Source organism: Metopolophium dirhodum, chromosome 6 (assembly GCF_019925205.1).
Source record: "Metopolophium dirhodum isolate CAU chromosome 6, ASM1992520v1, whole genome shotgun sequence".
In the NCBI taxonomy this organism is placed as follows: Eukaryota; Metazoa; Arthropoda; class Insecta; order Hemiptera; family Aphididae; genus Metopolophium; species Metopolophium dirhodum.
Window position 1 is genome coordinate 1138286 of NC_083565.1, and position 15430 is coordinate 1153715.

General features: G+C 28.5%; 3 protein-coding genes across 6 annotated transcripts; 2 read left to right on the forward strand and 1 right to left on the reverse strand.

Moving 5' to 3' along the window:
* Positions 1 to 2211: 2211 nt before the first annotated feature.
* Positions 2212 to 5534, forward strand: LOC132946726 (bifunctional peptidase and arginyl-hydroxylase JMJD5). 3 transcript variants are annotated; one of them, XM_061016785.1, is made up of 9 exons: positions 2212 to 2339; positions 2444 to 2613; positions 3648 to 3790; positions 3859 to 4012; positions 4072 to 4221; positions 4314 to 4531; positions 4596 to 4745; positions 4824 to 4995; positions 5348 to 5534. In XM_061016785.1, exons 2-9 carry the CDS (start codon positions 2499 to 2501, stop codon positions 5431 to 5433), a joined length of 1188 nt encoding a protein of 395 aa, XP_060872768.1. In that variant the 5' UTR covers positions 2212 to 2339; positions 2444 to 2498; the 3' UTR covers positions 5434 to 5534. The 3 variants fall into 3 exon arrangements, with proteins under 3 accessions (XP_060872768.1, XP_060872769.1, XP_060872767.1); XM_061016786.1 differs by lacking the exon at positions 2444 to 2613 and having other exon boundaries at positions 2220 to 2339; XM_061016784.1 differs by having other exon boundaries at positions 2234 to 2613.
* Positions 5535 to 6768: 1234 nt separating this feature from the next.
* On the forward strand, positions 6769 to 13201 carry LOC132947152 (centromere protein J). Of its 2 annotated transcripts, none has more exons than XM_061017361.1 (9): positions 6769 to 6927; positions 7012 to 7224; positions 8013 to 8107; positions 8325 to 8649; positions 8722 to 9557; positions 9624 to 9776; positions 10625 to 11133; positions 11860 to 12055; positions 12240 to 13201. In XM_061017361.1, the coding sequence occupies exons 2-9, from the start codon at positions 7020 to 7022 to the stop codon at positions 12372 to 12374; spliced, it is 2454 nt and encodes an 817-aa protein (XP_060873344.1). In that variant the 5' UTR covers positions 6769 to 6927; positions 7012 to 7019; the 3' UTR covers positions 12375 to 13201. The 2 variants fall into 2 exon arrangements, with proteins under 2 accessions (XP_060873344.1, XP_060873345.1); XM_061017362.1 differs by having other exon boundaries at positions 6775 to 6927; positions 7015 to 7224.
* An 884-nt stretch (positions 13202 to 14085) lies between these two features.
* Positions 14086 to 15353, reverse strand: LOC132947154 (B-cell receptor-associated protein 31). The gene has a single exon (XM_061017365.1). It carries the CDS (start codon positions 14961 to 14963, stop codon positions 14325 to 14327), a length of 639 nt encoding a protein of 212 aa, XP_060873348.1. The 5' UTR covers positions 14964 to 15353; the 3' UTR covers positions 14086 to 14324.
* Between the last annotated feature and the right edge of the window lie 77 nt (positions 15354 to 15430).

Here is a 15430-nt window from a genome sequence, read left to right on the forward strand (position 1 = left end):
TGCGTATTGAAAATGCTAATATATAATCATTTGGTGAAAATATCAAGTATATATGGTTATTAATTTTTGAACTAAATATCAAAAATCAATTGAGGGGAAATAGTTAATTTAAGGAGGAATATTCAATGTCAAAAATTTGAACTTGAAAAAATGAATGTGATTTTCCGGAAATTCTAGGCAAAAAAATACTTATAAGGAATCTTATATAACATTTTTAAATCTTAGATATAAAAATAAAAAATTTTGACTCTAAATAATATGCAAATTTTCGTGACTTATAAATTTTGTGAAGGTTGTCAAAATTCAAACTTTAAAAGCTTATAAAAAAAAAAATTGTAACTGGATTTTTATTTATTTCAAAAATGTCATTGTAACAATACGTTAGGAACCATGTATTAAATTTTCACATATTTTTACCAAACAAATACAATTTTATTGACATTCGTAGAAAAAAAACTAAAAAAATTGAAAATTGATAATGTCCGTAAACAGATCAAAACAAGTCAAAAAAATTTTATGGTATATAGCACATGCAAATATAAATATTCAGCGAAAATTTCATGTCTCTACAATCATTTATTTTAGAGTTACGTCAAAAACCAAAATAGATTTTGTCAAAAACCGATTTTGCATGAAAATTCCCGTTTTCCTTAATTTTTATGTTGTTTTTCCCAGAGCTTTTGAAAATTTGACCTCCCGAATGCACCAATTAGATCCACTTACCTATCAAACAAGATTTTGTTGAAGAAAATCGAAGCAGTTTTACTGCCCCAAACCAATGATGACAGACACAAAAAGTTAAAAAAAACACACATCATTGTAAAGATCATTGTAAGTAGTCGAAATAATGCTTCGATTTTAAACTTCTGTATCTTGTTTGATGGGAAAGTGAATCTAGTTGATGAATTAAAGATGTCAAAATTTGAAACTCCAGATAGTTTTTAAAAGCGCCGGTAGAAAACAAAACAAAATTAAGAAAAAATTTTTTTTATTTTTTATTTTTGTGTCTGTCATCACCTTTTAGGACAGTAAAAATGCTTGGATTTTTTCAACCGTAATTTTTCTGATAGGAAAGCGAATCTAGTTGGTACTTTGGTGGATCAAAATTAAAAATTTCCCAGTAGTTTTCAAAAGCGACGTGAAAAATAAAATAAAAAAGGGAATTATTACGAAACATCTGTTTCAAGAAAATCGATTTTGGTTTTTGGTGTAACTCTAAAACAAAATATGACCGTACCTATGTACATGAAATTTTGACTGAATGTTTATAATAGCATTTCCTATACACCATAACATTTTCCAAATATTTTGAGCTGTTTACGGATATTATCAGTTTCCATTTTTTTTAGTTTTATTTTCTACAAATATCAATAAAGTTTTATTTGTTGAGTAAAAAAGCTTGAAAATTTAATAGAAGGCTCCTACTATATTGTTACTAAATTTCCCAGTAGTTTTCAAAAGCGACGTGAAAAACAAAAGAAAAATTAAGGAAAAACTAATTTACGCAAAATCTGTTTTCGAGAAAATCGATTTTGGTTTTTGGTGTAACTCTAAAACAAATGACCGTAGGGACATGAAATGTTGACTGAATGTTTATAATAGCATTTTCTATACACCATAAAATTTTGAAAATATTTTGATTCTTTTTGAGCTGTTTACGGACATTGTCAGTTATCAATTTTTTTAGTTTTTTTTCTATAAATATCAATAAAATTTTATCTGTTGAGTAAAAAAGCTTGAAAATTTAATATAAGGCTCCTAGGTTATTGTTTCAAAGGCAGATGAAAAAAATTAAAAATCCTTAGTCACAGTTTTTATTTATAAGCATTTAAAGTTCAAATTTTGACAAAATACGGAAAAATCACGAAAATTAGCAAATTATTTTGAGTTGAGAGTTTATAATTATAACAATTTTTCTTTTTAAATCTAATATTTGAAAATGTAATATAAGATAATATCTACACCGTGATCGTGGTCAACTTACTAGTGGCGTATTTACGGGGGGGATCAAGGGGATCCCCCCCCCCCTATAGACTGTATGTCTGTATATAATATGCAACATTTTTCGGAGTCCTAACTTAAGGCCTCTAGCTTTAAAAGACGCGGGCTACTGGATAAAATGAATTCCCCCCCCCATGACAAAAACCATAATACCCCCCTGTGGTCAACAGATAACTGAACACTGATAAACGTTATCATTTATCGCTAATGTGATAACCTGCAGGTTCGAAGAGTAAACAGTAAAGGCCACTTTTTTAAAATTTTAAGTATAATCTTGAACATTAATATAAATGTAAATATTACCAGAGATTCTAGTATCTTAATTCTTAGACATTAAGGTAATTTAAAATTTAAAATTCTAGTTGAACGTTATTTGTTATTTCTTCATTTGATACTTGACTGGTCCACGTTTAATATTTTATTTTTTTATTATTAAAATTAGATCATTAAATTTTTGGATATATACAATCATCACAAATATCTTGATTAAAAGTATTATGAATATTATTGTTGATGAAGTATTACTACATTTAGAATCATCTCTGTCTGCTAAATTTGACTATAGCGATGTGCATAAATCATTAGATTTTTTATTTCGAAAATCATTAAATGGTAAGAAATTAGAAAATGATGATGTTATTTAGTTGATAAATTTAATATTGTGTGAATGGATCATGCATTATATTTATTTTTGTATTTTTTGTATTTCAAATATTTACTATACAATTTGTAAATAAGTATAAGCAATGTAGGGGTAGTAGGCACCAGTCGGACTGAAATCAAAAGAAGAATCCATTCTGGGATGCACCTTCACAAATTTTATATGCATGATATAAAAATATAAAAATACTACTCATATTAAAGACTTGTGATATGTGACATGTTATGATGTTTAGATATTAAATATCGGTAATAATAAATATTTAGTTATTAAAAGGCTCATAATACATGCAAAATAATTAATTAATATAATATAGAACATATTATTTCATCAATTATAATCAGTTATTTACTTATATATCCAGGACCCTAATGTAATAATGAATATTATCAATACTGCTGTCCAATTCGGGTAATAATTTAATCCATTCTACTACCAATGGATTATATATATTCAGATAAAAACTACTATTTAAGCTTTTAGGCTCGGCCAGTTACCATTTACCAAGTTTAACTCGGTGGGCTGCGTTAAATTTGGGCCGTCTTAGAATAATATATGGTCAAAAATAAATGAATACTCCAAATGTTGAACAATGAAATATGCATAGTAATAAATAATAAAATATATTATGTGTTTTAAAAATGGGTTAAAACGCTAAACCTTGGTGGCCAATGCCTTGCCTATCCTAACCTACCCTATTTAAGCTTTCAATATCATATTTTTCCACCAGAGGGCAAAGGGTTGACAAAAAATGTAAAAAAAAACCTTTTTCCAAGATGTTATTAAAAAAAAAAAAATGTATCATAATACAATTTAATTTGTTAAAAGTTGTAATGATTAAGGTTTGTGGTTCAGTAGGTACTATATTAGTTTATAACTTATTAAACTAAATATAATAAATTTGATTGATTGATAATTTTAAAACATGAATAAAATATATATTATTTACAGAACATTTTTAATTAATATGTATAATTATTTATAGACTCCCAAACTGAAAATTCAAAGGTTGCATTATCAAGTGTTGAAGCTGTCTTAGAAAAAGTATGGGAGTCTCTTCATACTGGTTCCTGGGCTGATGCTCCAGATGGCATGCGTAAACTTTATTCCCATGCTAGTTTGCTGAAAGTCAGTAGTAATAATTTGTGTTTAGAATAGTACCTAATGTTTTAAAATTTTCCATAATTTTATTTTAGGCCAAACTATTACTAAAAACTGGAAATGATGAAAGATTGTTGAAAAAAACTATCAAAGCAATTGATATGGGGTTACTAATGGGCAATGCATTTAGAAATGAACTAACTGTGGCTGCATCATTATTGTGTAAAGCTCTACAGCAGACTATTTCTGGTATAAAAATCAATTTATATGCTGTTGCTGTGTAACAAAAATAACTAGTTGTTTTTTAGAGGTTCCAGTTAAATTGTGTGATGATAGAGAATCAAATAACAGTTGTACACTTCATAGAAATGGTGATCATGTTTCAACACTAAATCAACCCTCCTTAGAAACATTTTTAAGAGATTTTCTTAAATCTAAAATACCTGTTAAAATCACAGGTAACAAAGTATACATGACGTATGAAATTTAAAATATTGGAAGAAATTTTTTTTTCCCCATTACCAATTTTATTTAATTAACTATTTTTCAGGTAATATGGAACACTGGCCTGCTTTAAATAAATGGAAAGATTTAAATTATCTTGTAAAATTAGCTGGATCTAGATTAGTTCCTATTGAAATAGGATCGTCATATGCAGATGCTGATTGGAGTCAAAAATTGATAACACTTGAAGAATTCATTAACATTCATGTTGTTCAAAAAGGTGAAAAACCAGCATACCTTGCACAGCATCAACTTTTTAATCAAGTAAATTGAAGTGAGTGGTGATAGAATAAACAAAATAATTTAAACAGTATATTGTTGTTTTCAGATTCCAGAATTAAAAGATGATATTAGAGTCCCGGATTATTGTTATTTAACAGACATGGATGGTGTTGAACCCGACATAAATGCATGGTTAGGTCCTAAAGGAACAGTGTCTCCTACTCATTATGATCCAAAGAATAACTTTTTAGCTCAAGTATGTTTTTTTTTTAAAATATTGTATTGATTAAATCTAAGCTTTATGCAATTAATAAATATATTTATTTATCTATAGGTAGTAGGATCAAAAAATATAATTTTGTTTGATCCAAAGTGGTCTGAGTATTTATATCCATACGATGATAAATTTCTTAAGAATACTGCACAGGTAGATCCAGTTAAGCCTGATTTGTGTAAATTTCCTAATTTCTCTCAAGTCAAAGCAGCACATTGTACTTTAAATGAAGGTATGCATTAAAAAAAATATGTTTAGTAATAATGGTAATATTACACTGCTCAATATTTTCCACTTCGGAGAAAATGTATGAAACATACAAATATGTATTAACAAGTAACCATTAATTGTATTTATACCTAGTGGAAATTAGGTAATTTTTACATTTTATTAATTTGTATGGTGATAAACAAAGCGTTACGCAAAATCGGTTAAAATTTAAAAATATCTGTACCCAGCCCAAATACCTATTTATGTTAAAAAGTCACAAAATAAGCAATACGGCAGGTGTCTTGTCAAGTGCGTCCCACTTTCAATATTTTTATACTATTAACTTAAACCATGTATTTTTGTATATATTTCAGGTGAGATGTTATTCATACCATCTGGTTGGTGGCACAGAGTTGAATCCCTTTCAGTGAGTTTTTCTGTCAGTTTTTGGTGGATGTAAGTCAAAATTAATAGTTGTTAATTTTTATCCATTTGAATTTATATTATTGTTAAATAAATTGTGTTCTATATTAAAATTAAAACAAATGTGATACACTTTAATCATCTGTTATTTTTTTAACATAAAGCCTAAAACCTAAAACCACAAATTTGAGTGTAGGTATATCAAATACAGTAGCATGAAATATTTTTGTCATGTTTTTATAGATACCATTTAAATCAAATTAATATTATATGATAATATAACTACTCAAGTTGCAAGCTGTGCTAAAAGATAAATTATTAGGCTATAGTCGCCAGTTGGAATAGCCGTATAGGATTATAGGAAAAATACAATAAATGCGACTGAAGTTATTTTAATGATTTTTGGTTGCGTCATTGGTAATATATTAATATTTTATATTAATTATTCAAGAAGTCCCATCACTGGATGGATTCTTCGCTCAAGTCTTCAGTCACTTTTTATTAATCTATTACAACACTTACGCTTATTGTAAAAATAATATATTTACAGATTGTGTAATAAAACTAATTAAAACACATATTAATTATTATTGGCAGAAGCCCAGCAACTGCAGCTGGTTTGAGGTACCCTTCCGAATATTTTCTCCACTGTAGACTATAATCCACCGTGGTTTTCTCTAAACCAATCAAACCTAGGTACCAATGTACAATGAGCTACATAAGCTTACATTAAATAAATGTTAAGAAAAAAAACATTATTATAATAATTAATAATAAAATATATAATATTATAATGATAATAATATGATAAATAGGAAATTAGATGGTAGAATGTGTCCCGATCTGTGGTTATAATAAGACCGTGGGTTATTTACCGTTTTTATAGCACGATAGAACAAATAGAACAATGGTTATAATATGCGCCCATTGCACTGACAAAATCAGTACCTATGGTGAAGAAAGTGCGCATCGAGTGTCTGATAGGACACAATTATAGTCAGTGCAATAAATTCAATACAAAACAGTAAACACTGCACCAGTTCTTTCTCAGAATAGAATAAATAGATTGTGGTCAAATCGAATACATTTATGCACCGAGTGTAAAAAGTGCGTCAAAATGAAAACGCTATTAATAAAAATTTCAAATATTTGCTAAAAAAATGGTGAGGAGATTCTATTGTGCATTTAATGTTTATACCTACGTCAAAAGTGTAATAAAATATTAAATTCTAAAATCTAAATTTGTTAAGCTAAAAAATTTACATCATAGTTTTTTTTTATACTTTTTTAATTTTTTATCATGGCATATTGACGTTTATCAATTATCATTACCGCCAAAAATGTATCTGATAACAATGTTTTGTTTTAAGTTATAACTGTTAACATTTAAGTTACAATGTTCAATACTTCAAAAGATTTTAGTTAGCTTAAAAGTTATACGTATTAAGTATTATTATAATTATTATTAGAGAATCTGCTGTGGAAGCACTTCTTTGGTTTGTTGTTTACTTTTGACTTTCACTTCGGACGGGTAAATAGCTACTGCGTATTATAATAAATACCTACATATTAAACTGTTAATGCAATTATAAACGTATTTTTGAATTTTCTATAGTAGGAAATATGAGTACAAATTGTGACATAATGGATCTTATGAAGGATTATGGATCCGATTTCAACATGTCTACTGTTATGCAATGTGTTCAAGAATTAAAAGCTTGGCAAGAATCGCAACACCAAAAATTATGTGAAAATCCGACTATGGATACATTGACTAACGAAATGGAAGATGTGTTAAGATCATTTGATATTCCAGAAAATGCACAAGGTACATAATTGGATTATAATTTAAATAACCATTAGAATATAATATAGGTTTATATATTTTTTTTATATACAATAATAATGTAAATATAATGAAATAATAGTTCTGTTCTAATTATAAAAATGGAATATAAGACAATGGCTATCAATTATTAATTTGGCTTTTAATTAATATCTAGTAATTTGCTATAAATTTACTATTATTATGAACGATTAAGTGAATAATAAATTGAAATAAATAAGTAATACTCATCGTTCATATGAAAAGATATGTTCATTAAATGATTAACTAAAATATATTCAATGATGGCCAACAAAGTTTTGCGGCCATTAGCTCACTATGGATTAACTGAATGTTTAGTGATTGTTTATGCAACTCAAAATTTGTTTCACTCTGATTCTCATAGCATATTGCCATAGTGGTTAAGGTGGGAGTGGGGAGGAGGGTTAAATGTGCCGGCTTAAGGTTGATGTAAATACTAGACTGGGGAAAATGCCCCAGTTGCCTCCCCCCCCCCCCCCAAATGACACCACTGCTTGGTAGATAAAAATGGTGTCTTGGTGAGTGAAATGTTAGTTATATTAGTTGATGTTAGTTATGTTTTAATACCTGTCCCCTTAAAGTAATAATACAACTACAGTGTAATAATAATGTATGTACATATAAAACAGTTATATGTTTCATAATATTTTGTACAATACACATATTATGTTCTGCTAGTCAGATTTGTTTTTTATGAACCTTATCTGATTCATATTTAAATATATTGTTAATATTTGTATTTATTACAGAAAATCATTATGATGATAGACTATCTTCTTATTCGGAAATAGATGAAGAACTATTAAAAAAGTTTGGTAACCAAAAAGATATAAGGTCATCACCGGTTAGTATTAATTAGGGTATGGATTTATTTGGATAAATGATTGTCATAATATACTGAGTGAAAATAATATATAATTTGGGAAATTCAGTATGCTAAAATAAAATAAAACTGTTTTGTTTATTTTATAAAATTTTACATGCAGACTGAAAACGGGGTTTGTGAATGCTGTTAAAACTTGATATTTTGTTTTATAATAATTTTTTTAAATTTAATTTAGGCTTCAAATTCAAAAGATGAGTTAGTAATTTTATCACCTAATAAAAATGTTGATAACTTTTCCAAAGCAAAGTCAGTAGAATGTAATACAGATATTGCTGAAAATAAACAATTAGAAAATGAAATTGAATGCAAAACTATTAAACCTAAAAAACCATATTTAAAAAGAGGTACAGGTCTGGCTAGATACGGCTTAAATATAGAAGAAGTAAAAAAAAAAACTGGTAAACTGAAATTTAAGAGACCTATTTTATCAGTTCCATCCAAAATTAAAGTACCAAGAAAGTGTTTGAATCAAGTCAAACCATTTCCTAAAACAGAATTTGGTAAATTAACTTAAAATTTTTTTTTCTTTTCAAAAATATAAAATTAATTGTATTTTAAAAATGTATTTTTAGTTACTAAGCCAATTGAAAGTTCACGCCTAGATTTAAAAAAAGTTGAAATAGCTAATTCTTGGAATAGGTATGAGCCTAAAGATTTTCCAGATAATGGAGAAAAGTTTAATAATACAGAACAAAGGGAATTGCGTGCATTTGAAATATTAGAAGAACGTGCCAACAATTCTAATTTAAATGCATCATCACCTACCGTTTGTCAACTCTTAGAAAGAGGACAAAGTTCTAAAAGTAATAAAGAAGTACCAGCATCACGACTAGTTCGTTCTTTAAATTTTGATAGAATAAACTCTTCCACTCCTAGACAAAATGTTGATGATTCTGACGATTCCTATTCAGACTCAAGTCAGGAATGTGATCCATTAGATTTAACAGAAGATGTACTGAAGGTTACAAATTTAAATGGCAACAAAAAAAGTAACTATAAAAAAGAAGTTAATTCAGTTATTTTAACGGAAAATGAAAAGAAATATTTAGAAAACTATTCTAAAACATCGGGAATCATGAAGCACGTTGACTTTGATCAATCATTTGATACAGAAATACTTAGTAAGAGACTTGAAGAGTTGGAATCTGAGATAGAAACATTTCGGTCAGAAAATACAAAGTTAATGAAGTTACAACGAGAATTCGAGGTTGAAAGACAAAAATTCTTTAAGAGTAAAGAAGATTTTTTAAAGAAATTAAATGACGAAAAAAAAAAAGAAGAAGAAATGTTGGCAGAAGAAAGAAAAAAATTCATACGAGAAAAAGTTTTGTTTGAGAAAAATGCTAGAGAATTGAGAAACAAACCCAATAGACAAGAGAGAGAAGAAATAAAAAAATTAAAAGAACAGGTTGGTTTAATGTTGTTTACATTTTGATTTATACTCATGATTTATACTTTATATCTTAATTCATAGTTAACCGAGTTAAAAGATGAGTTTAATAAAAAAGAAGCTCGATGGGCAACTGGTCAGGCCCGACTGAGGACTCAGATGAAACAATTGGAAAATAGTAATACAGCTTTACGCAGTGAACTTGAATTATTTAGAAAATCATCATTGAATAAAAAAGTAAACAATATTTACCAGGTGTTCGGTGAATTTTAGGAACATCCAATTACATTTTATTTTAGTTACTTTTCAGGATTACAATGGATTGAATTAAAACATTTTGAAAAGCTAGTGGATGTCTCCAAAATAGTAAATAGTATACACATTTAAATAGCATTTAATTCTAACTAATAACTATACTTACAAAATAAAAATTGTTTGAATAAAAGACATTTAAAATTTGATCAAAAATATTTTTTTTTTCAGTTTATTAAAATGTTAAAAATCAATAAATTTGTAATATTTCTAGTCATATGTATTACCAATGGGTGACTTCCTAGGGGTTGTTATATTATTCATTTATATCCTAATTACTAAGTATGGAATTTTAACATACAGATTGTTTTATATTTTAATAAAAAAATCTTCTGTAGTTAAATAATTAACATTATTATGATAATTTAATAGTAGTTGTAACTGTAATATCTTGATAAAATATTTTATACTTTTCAAGTAAGATAATATTTGTTATTTAATATTAAGTAAATTTTACACAAATAAAAAATACTTAAAAAAATGTATTCTGAATTAAATTTATAATGGCTTTTATTCAATAATATTGTATTGTATATCCATAATTTTTGTGAAGTATAAATAATTTGAAAAATAGGTCTATCCAAATATGGTATTCTTATATGTTGCCATTTCAAAATAAAAGTTGTGATGTGCTGAGAGGGTATTCTCTAGGTCATCAATAAAGTCTCAATTAAATCTAACGTAATCCAGACAAGTAATTGAGTGTTCCCTAAATTGTTAAACACATGTTATACATTAAATAAGAATACAGTTTTATGAACTTTTCATTTCAGGTTACTTTTAAAACACCATCTGAAAAACAAGCTTTGAAAAATACAAAAATAATTCATAATGTCAACAGAGAACTCAGTAAACTGTCTCCTGAGGATATATCATCAATGATTGATCCAAAAGCTAGAAACATTCCTGCATCTATATTGAGAAAACCTGTAATAACTACTGATAATGAATCGTCTGAGGAGTTGTCTTCAGATGAAAATCAGTTCTCTAAAAATCTCTTGCATGATAGCGATAATGAAAATGATTTTAATGAATCAAACAGTACTCAACGCAGTAGTTGTGGTGTTGTCCGTGAGACTGTTTTAGATGATGGGCGTAAAGAAATTTTGTATTCAAACGGTAATCTAAAAAAAATTTCTTCTGATGGCAACAATGTAAAAGTGATATATTATAACGGTGACGTGAAAGAAACAAAAGATGATTACGAACGGTATTATTTTGCTAAAAACAAAACATACCATACAACATATAATTCTGGTCTGGAAATAATTGAATTTCCCAAGTAAGTTATAATACAAAGTATATTTCTTTCTTTCTTGGCTTTTACGGGCCATTTAGGTCCATTGCCTCAACAACCACTTGCCTCCATTAATCTCTATCTTGAGCTAGTTCTTCTCCGTCAGTGGCGTGGTGAACAATAATTTCAGAGGCAATTGAGGGGTGGGTGGTAGCCCGTGGGTCCCCTAGTAAATGTGATATGATTACTCAATACGTAGTTAATAACAATCTGAAATATAGTTAGTTATATTATATTAATACATTATTATGCATTAATACTTGGAATATTTCTAACTTGCCTCTCGTAAATTTTTAGTTTGCCACAACACTATTCTCCGTTGTTTACTCCCAACCTAATTACAACATTGTAATTATATCTTTCCACTGCTGTCTGGGCCGTCCCCTCGGTCTTTTGTGTTCGGTTTCCAACTTGATTCAGTAAGTAGTTGTCTGAGCTTTTTTCTGTGGTATCAGTATAGTTATGTGGTAGTCATATAGTCCAAAACTCTAAACTCCTATTTAATAGCTGTATTGTTTTTATTATTTTTATAATAAAAATAGGCATGAATAAGGGGAAAAGCTTCATCGGGTAATTTTTTAGGAAATTGTATGAAGGGGCTTCAGCCTTACCCCCCCCCCCCCCCTAAAAAAAAATAAAATATTTTTGTGATTGTTGCGCCACTAGTCCTTTTCTATTAAAACATATTATATATTTATAATACTTGTATAGTGGGCAAACTGAAAAGCATTACAAAGACGGAAAAGTGGAAATTGAATATGTAGACGGTAAAAAGCATACAGTGTATCCAGACCGTAAGGAGATTTGGAATTACTTGGATGGATCAGTTTTGACAGTGGATCCAAATGGACATCGTGAATTGGTGTTACTAAATGGCCAACGAGAAATACATACCAGCGAATTCAAAGTATGTTCATCATTCATTGTTTAAATTAGTTAACATTAATATTTAGTGTGAGTACTAAGTGATTTAGAATATATTAGGTATCTCTAATTATCATAATATTGACTTAGAACCTACCTATATTACTTTTAAAATAAAAATTTAGCAGTTAATAAATATTAATAATGATGTATTTTAAATTTTATAGAAAAGAGTGTATCTTGATGGTACAACAAAAATTGTTTATCCAGATGGGTCTCATGAAACCAAATATCCTGATGGTAGAATTAGAAAAAAAGACAAGGATGGTAATTTGACATTGGACACTAGTGTTTCGTCTTAAAATATTTATAATCTAATGTAAATTGTTAATACATACATTAAATTTCTATTATTTTTATATGTTTTATAACGATAGCTAGTTTGAGTATTTGAAATATATAATTTTATTTTTTTATACATTTTTAATTTTTATACTTATACGATAAATATGTTTATTCTTGTCTTGTATGATTCTCTTTACTTAATTATTTTGTATGAACTACTTGTGAATTTACTTTGGATCATTATGATAGAGTTATCTTACATTATACACATTTATTGTTGTTACTTGATTAGTATTAAGTTTTTACTCAATAAGCAATATTTTTTTAATAAACAAATTTAAGTTACAGGTATAATAATGGCATAATTCCCAAGGTGTCCATGAGAAAATTACTTTTGATTTTTTTTTATGCTAATCTGTAGCATAATAATCATAAAGTAACTTGTTCATATTATAATTCTATTCTATAGAAATTTAGAAATGTTATTACATATTTGAATATCTAAAAATGTATGCAATGACAGAATACTATATCCTGTTACAAGTTCCTTGTCTTACCAAGTTAATTGAGTGTTTCTAGTGATGTTTTTATTAATATAATTTCTTATTATTCATGTATTCAAATTAAAATAAAATTAACTTAATATTGTATCATTGGAAATTAAATTAATACCAAGTTGTTATTAAAGTATGAAAACATGCACGGTGATAGGAAAGTTACTTTTAAAAAGTAACCAAGTTACGTTTTTACAAAACTAAACTAACTACTTAACTTTTTAATTTAAAATTAACTAGTTACAATGATGTTATTTCAAACATTTTTAAATATACAAAATTAAGATACATTTATAACTAGTTTTTTATACACGCTAACATTTTTCCATATTTAATATTTATTTTATACATTAATGTATCTTTAAAATTATTTTTACTTATTCATGATTCTATTTCTTCAGTTTTATTAAAAGGCATTCTACAGAAATATTTGAGATGTATTACAATTTAGAAACATAAGTTTTATCATTAGTAAACCATTTAATATTTTTAAACTGCCTAAATAAAGATAATTATAAAAACACTAAATTTCAGCTCATATACGCATAATTTACCATCGTTTGTTTTAGACAATTTAATTAAAAAGTATTTATTTTAACAGAATTGATAAAAATATACTTCATTATTTAACAAAGTTTCTTATAAAATATAATTAATGTATAATTACTCTTGCATTATTTCAATAAATCAATAATGAAGTTAACCTCATTTATAAAATGTAACAATGTACAGTAACGAGTAACTTATTATATTACTACTTACTACGCAACACTGCAAATGCATCATTATTATATTTATTATTTGTTTTATATAATTTCATAGTAAGTAATAGTAGATTTTGTGGTCTGTTTCAAAATTAGATTACCAGCATAACCAGAATATGTTTAAGTATACATATTGTTGACGTCATACCAAAAATTAAGAAGTTTAATTGAAAATAACAATTATTATTAAAATACCTATAATTTAACTGAGATTTCTTTATGGTAAATAATCTATATTATAATTTGTCATTTGTTAATATTGTATTTTTAGATTTAATTTATAAGTTAAATTAAATTAATTTTACCACTAACTTCTAAAACTAACTTCTCCACTTTTTACAAGACAATGATGACAATAAGTGAAGGAAACCCATTTTTAATCCATAAAATAAAACTTTTAGTAGCATAAATAAACAAAATAATTAATTTATTAAGTCTCTAAATATTTTTTACATGAATCAAAATACCAACATTGATTAATTATGAGATGTACAATTAATAATTCTATTGTAGTAATGTTAGTTTACTAGGTCATAAAAAAAAGAGAAAAACACCCCAACAAAAGAACAAATAGTTTGAAGTTTAAATTCAGAAATGCATTATGTTTAAAGTACTTAAGACTTATGCCTAATAGTTTAATAAATTAAGATTAATCATCCTTCTTTGATTCGTTGCCAACAGTCTTCTGAAGTTTTTCATGTTCTGTCATTAGCCTGTCATATTCTTTGGAGACAGATTCAGCTTGACTTTTGATCGCGTCGCGGTCGGCCTTGATCAATTCCAGTTCTTTTCTCAGTTCAGTCAGCGCTTCAGACTCGCCGTCTCCTTTGTCTTGTGTTAACAAAGACTTAGCCGCGGCGCTGGCGCTCTGAGCCTGTTTTAGCGACGCCTCGCTTTGGGCCACCAACGACGCTTGCAGGGTGACCAGGGCTATGAAACGTTTGATGACAAAGCTGAGGAACAAGGCGATGCCACTAATGTAGAAGTTGCGCTGGGCACGGAACAGTCGCATGTTGGCCTGCATTTCGTGGTCCAAGTGTTGATGCGCGTCGCTCAGCTCCGGGTTGGAGTATTTACGCATCTCACGAACGGAGTCCAACAGGAACAGGACGAGAATGAACAGCAAGAACGTGAAGTACCACTGGGCCTGGGCGCTCAGCGCCTGATAGAACCGGGACCGGAATAAACGGTTCCAGCGTTTGGCCGACATGTACGGCACCAGGAACAGCATCAGCACGCCCACTTCGAAGTACAGGAACGTCGCGATAATCGTCCACTGGAGACTCATCTTGCTTATACGGAGTTGCAAGGGATGGCGATGTGAATCCGATTCGGAGGGATCGCTGACGGGGAGGGTTTCAATCGTATGCTGTACACAACTGCGGTCTGCGGGTCGCGATACACTTCAAAGTTTAAAAAAATCGGCGAGTGGACGGTGGTAGGAACGCGCTTTGTTGAAAAATTACGAAAATAAAATAAATCGTGCCGGCAAGTAGGCGGCCTGGCGGCGTCAAGGACGTACCTAAATGACGGACAAAAAACGAAAGAGCGATTACAGAATTGCAGAACGAGTAAAGACTAACGACAGAAGATAGGTGCACGGGCACACCAAACTACCAAAGTATATAAAAATATGCAGTGATTATAGTATTTTATGATACATTTAAGTTATGATGCGAGATTTTCACTTATCGATGGTGTTATCTGTGTACGATAATACGACTACCACACCGGGGATACTAAACTTGTCCCGAA

Bases quoted from the DNA above. Each gene is read 5' to 3' on its own strand.
- LOC132947152 (XM_061017361.1), top strand. From the start codon at position 7,020: ATGAGTACAAATTGTGACATAATGGATCTTATGAAGGATTATGGATCC. The intron at 8,108-8,324 runs GTTAGTATTAAT...AATTTAATTTAG, and splicing joins AAGATATAAGGTCATCACCG to GCTTCAAATTCAAAAGATGA. The intron at 9,777-10,624 runs GTAAACAATATT...TTTTCATTTCAG, and splicing joins AATCATCATTGAATAAAAAA to GTTACTTTTAAAACACCATC.
- LOC132947154 (XM_061017365.1), bottom strand. From the start codon at position 14,963: ATGAGTCTCCAGTGGACGATTATCGCGACGTTCCTGTACTTCGAAGTG.
- LOC132946726 (XM_061016785.1), top strand. From the start codon at position 2,499: ATGAATATTATTGTTGATGAAGTATTACTACATTTAGAATCATCTCTG. The intron at 3,791-3,858 runs GTCAGTAGTAAT...ATTTTATTTTAG, and splicing joins CCCATGCTAGTTTGCTGAAA to GCCAAACTATTACTAAAAAC. The intron at 4,746-4,823 runs GTATGTTTTTTT...ATTTATCTATAG, and splicing joins AGAATAACTTTTTAGCTCAA to GTAGTAGGATCAAAAAATAT.